Source organism: Primulina eburnea, chromosome 10 (genome assembly GCF_022965805.1).
Source record: "Primulina eburnea isolate SZY01 chromosome 10, ASM2296580v1, whole genome shotgun sequence".
NCBI lineage: Eukaryota > Viridiplantae > Streptophyta > Magnoliopsida > Lamiales > Gesneriaceae > Primulina > Primulina eburnea.
The window spans coordinates 20,740,532-20,743,373 of NC_133110.1; the positions used below are offsets into that span (position 1 = coordinate 20,740,532).

At 42.0% G+C, this 2,842-nt stretch overlaps 1 protein-coding gene across 1 annotated transcript; it reads right to left on the reverse strand.

Moving 5' to 3' along the window:
- Window positions 1-249: 249 nt before the first annotated feature.
- Window positions 250-2,559, reverse strand: LOC140842971 (uncharacterized). Its single transcript, XM_073211184.1, has 3 exons — window positions 1,532-2,559; window positions 993-1,441; window positions 250-644 (listed from the first exon to the last, which is right to left on the reverse strand). The coding sequence occupies exons 1-3, from the start codon at window positions 2,557-2,559 to the stop codon at window positions 250-252; spliced, it is 1,872 nt and encodes a 623-aa protein (XP_073067285.1).
- Window positions 2,560-2,842: the final 283 nt, after the last annotated feature.

Genomic DNA, 2,842 nt, shown 5'->3' on the forward strand with positions numbered 1-2,842 from the left:
ATTATCAAGCAAAAATAGATACTTTAAGTGCGAAGGAAGAGGTTTCATCTCTAAGATCGGGGCTTCTTCGATAGATGACTTTAAAGGTCTTGGAATATGCCCAAGCTCCCCAATCCTAGAGTTTACCGTCTTCGAGATTGGTCTGCCTGCTTCCAGGTACTGCGTATATTCCTTAACATCCTCATTTTCCAACTCTCCTGGACATGAATTTGTCAAGCAAATTCCTAAAGGATCTTCACCCATCAATTCCTACAAACCACACTCAACAAGTTCGTCAGTAGCATCAATTCTAAAACAGTCAGATGTATCATTAGGATATTTGATGGACTGAAAAACATTAAACACCACACTCTCATCATTCAATCTCAACACCAATTCACCTTTCTGTACGTCTATAAGAGCTTTCCCAGTGGCTAAAAACGGTCTTCCTAAAATAAGAGGAATCTCACGATCCTCTTCCATATCTAACACCACAAAATCCACTGGGAAAATAAATTTGTCAACCTTCACTAAGACGTCCTCTACAATTCCCCTAGGGTATTTAATAGATCTATCAGCCAATTGAAGGGAAATTGTAGTCGGTTTCACTTCGCCTATTTTCAGCTTCTCAAAACATGAATATGGCATCAAGTTAATGCTTGCACCTAAGTCACACAAAGCCTTATTAAAATTCGAAGTTCCAATAGTACAAGGGATGCTACCTGGATCCTTAAGCTTCGGAGGGAGTTTATTTTGTAAAATTGCAGAACATTCCTCCGAAAGCTTAATTGTCTCAAAGTCGACCAATTTCCTTTTGTTTGATAAAATTTCCTTAAGAAATTTAGCATACAAGGGCATTTGAGCTAAAGCCTCTGCAAATGGGATATTTATGTGCAAATTTTTGAAAATCTCAAGAAATTTTGAAAATTGAGTGTCCAATTGCAGTTGCTTAGCTCTTTGGGGAAAAGGGAGTGAATTTATATCAATATGAGAGTTCGAGTTTAGAGACTTACCTTTCTCCCTTGCGTCGTTGGATCCTTGATTTAATGGCCTCGTCTCCTTCACATCACTTTCGACATCGATCACTTCCTGCTTTATGGGAGACGTCACCGTGACTGCATTGACACCTTTTGGATTCTTTTCCGTGTCACTAGGTAGTGTACCCGGAGCTCGTGTAGCCATTTGTGTCGCTAACTGCCCTAGTTGCGTCTCCACTCTTTGCATCATGGCATCATGGTTTTGCCATCTCATTTCATTTCCAGCAATGTATTTGGCAAGCATGTCTTCAAGGTTCGACTTACTATCCTGCGGCTTGAAACCGTGTGGCATAGAAGGTCCAGCACCTTGTGGAGGTTTAGGTGGTTGTTGAGGAGGCCTTTGCTGTGTAGGATGCTGTGGCGGATTAAACTGTAGTGGCTCAACAGCAGTCTCAGGTTGCCTCCATCCAAAATTCGGATGATTCCTCCAGCCCGGATTATATGAGAAACTGTATGGGTTGTACTGTGGACGGCCTTGGTTTCCCACATAATTAACTGAGTCTCATCCAAAACACGGTATCCCATCATAAGAAATATCCGGAATAAACGGCACATCATTAGATGATCCCCCGACCATCTCAACATTCTCTTGAATTTGATGTACTGGTTTGACTGGCATTGACTTCTGTGTTTGTAACTGTGCCATCTGATGTGTCAATCCATCAAGTTTCGCTGTAATCGCTGTCAGAGCATCCATTTCCAAGAATCCGACTTTCTTTTCCCTGCGGTTTTCTTGCCAACCCACATTGCTCTCGGCCATATTGGATATGATTTCAAGTGCTGCAGTCGGCGTTTTTCGATATAGGATCCCATTTGCTGCCGCATCGAGCATAGATCTCACAGAAGGATCCACCCCATAATAGAATGTCTCCACCTGCTGGCCAATTGAAAAACCATGTCTCGGGCACATCCTCAACATCTTCTTAAATCGTGCCCATGCTGAATTCAGTGGTTCCCCATCTCTCTGCCTAAAGGATGTGATCTCATTCCGCAATTGTGTAATTTTAGTTGGGGGAAAGTACCTGTGCAAGAATACCTCAACCAATCCATCCCAAGTAGTGATGGAACCAGCTGGCAGATCACGAAGCCATTCCATAGCGTCTCCTTGCAGGGAGAATGGAAATAATCTGAGTCGAATGGCGTCGGTACTCACCCCATTGCACTTAATCGTATCACAAATCAACAAAAAATTCTCCAGATGTGCATTCGGATCTTCAGAAGGTGCTCCTCCAAATTTGACTTGAAGTTGGATCATCTGGATGACGCCTGGCTTAAGTTCGAATGTATTCGCCTGGATTGTAGGGCGGATGATACTAGAACCATACCCTCCAAATGCTGGCCTATGAAGCTCCATCAGAGTGCGATTATCCTCTTCCCCGGCCATTTCCTCAACTTCTGGTTTATGGTCCAAATCAGATTCTGCTTCAGATTCAAATTCCAGAGTCAAGTTGTTATTCCTTCGAGCTCTGCGGATACTGCGGAGAGTACTTTCAATCTCAAGATCAAGTGGCACTAGATTCTTGACGTCTTGAGCACGGCTCATATAACACGAGCTAACCCCTGAAATCAAAAATTTAAGTGCACGTTTAAGCTCCAAAAGAGTGTATAAATTCTGAAATGAAATTAACTAAGTAAAATACTAAGCATTAAAAATTTAATGAAAGAGTTAAAAACTAAGAATAAAAGCCTAGTCTCAAACAAATAATTTATCCTAATATCAAATAAATAGTCCCCGGCAACGACGCCAAAAACTTGACCGACGATTTCGGTTGGGATTAATTCTAGCAAGCGGACTAGGTCAAGTTATAGTAAATGGACGAACAGTC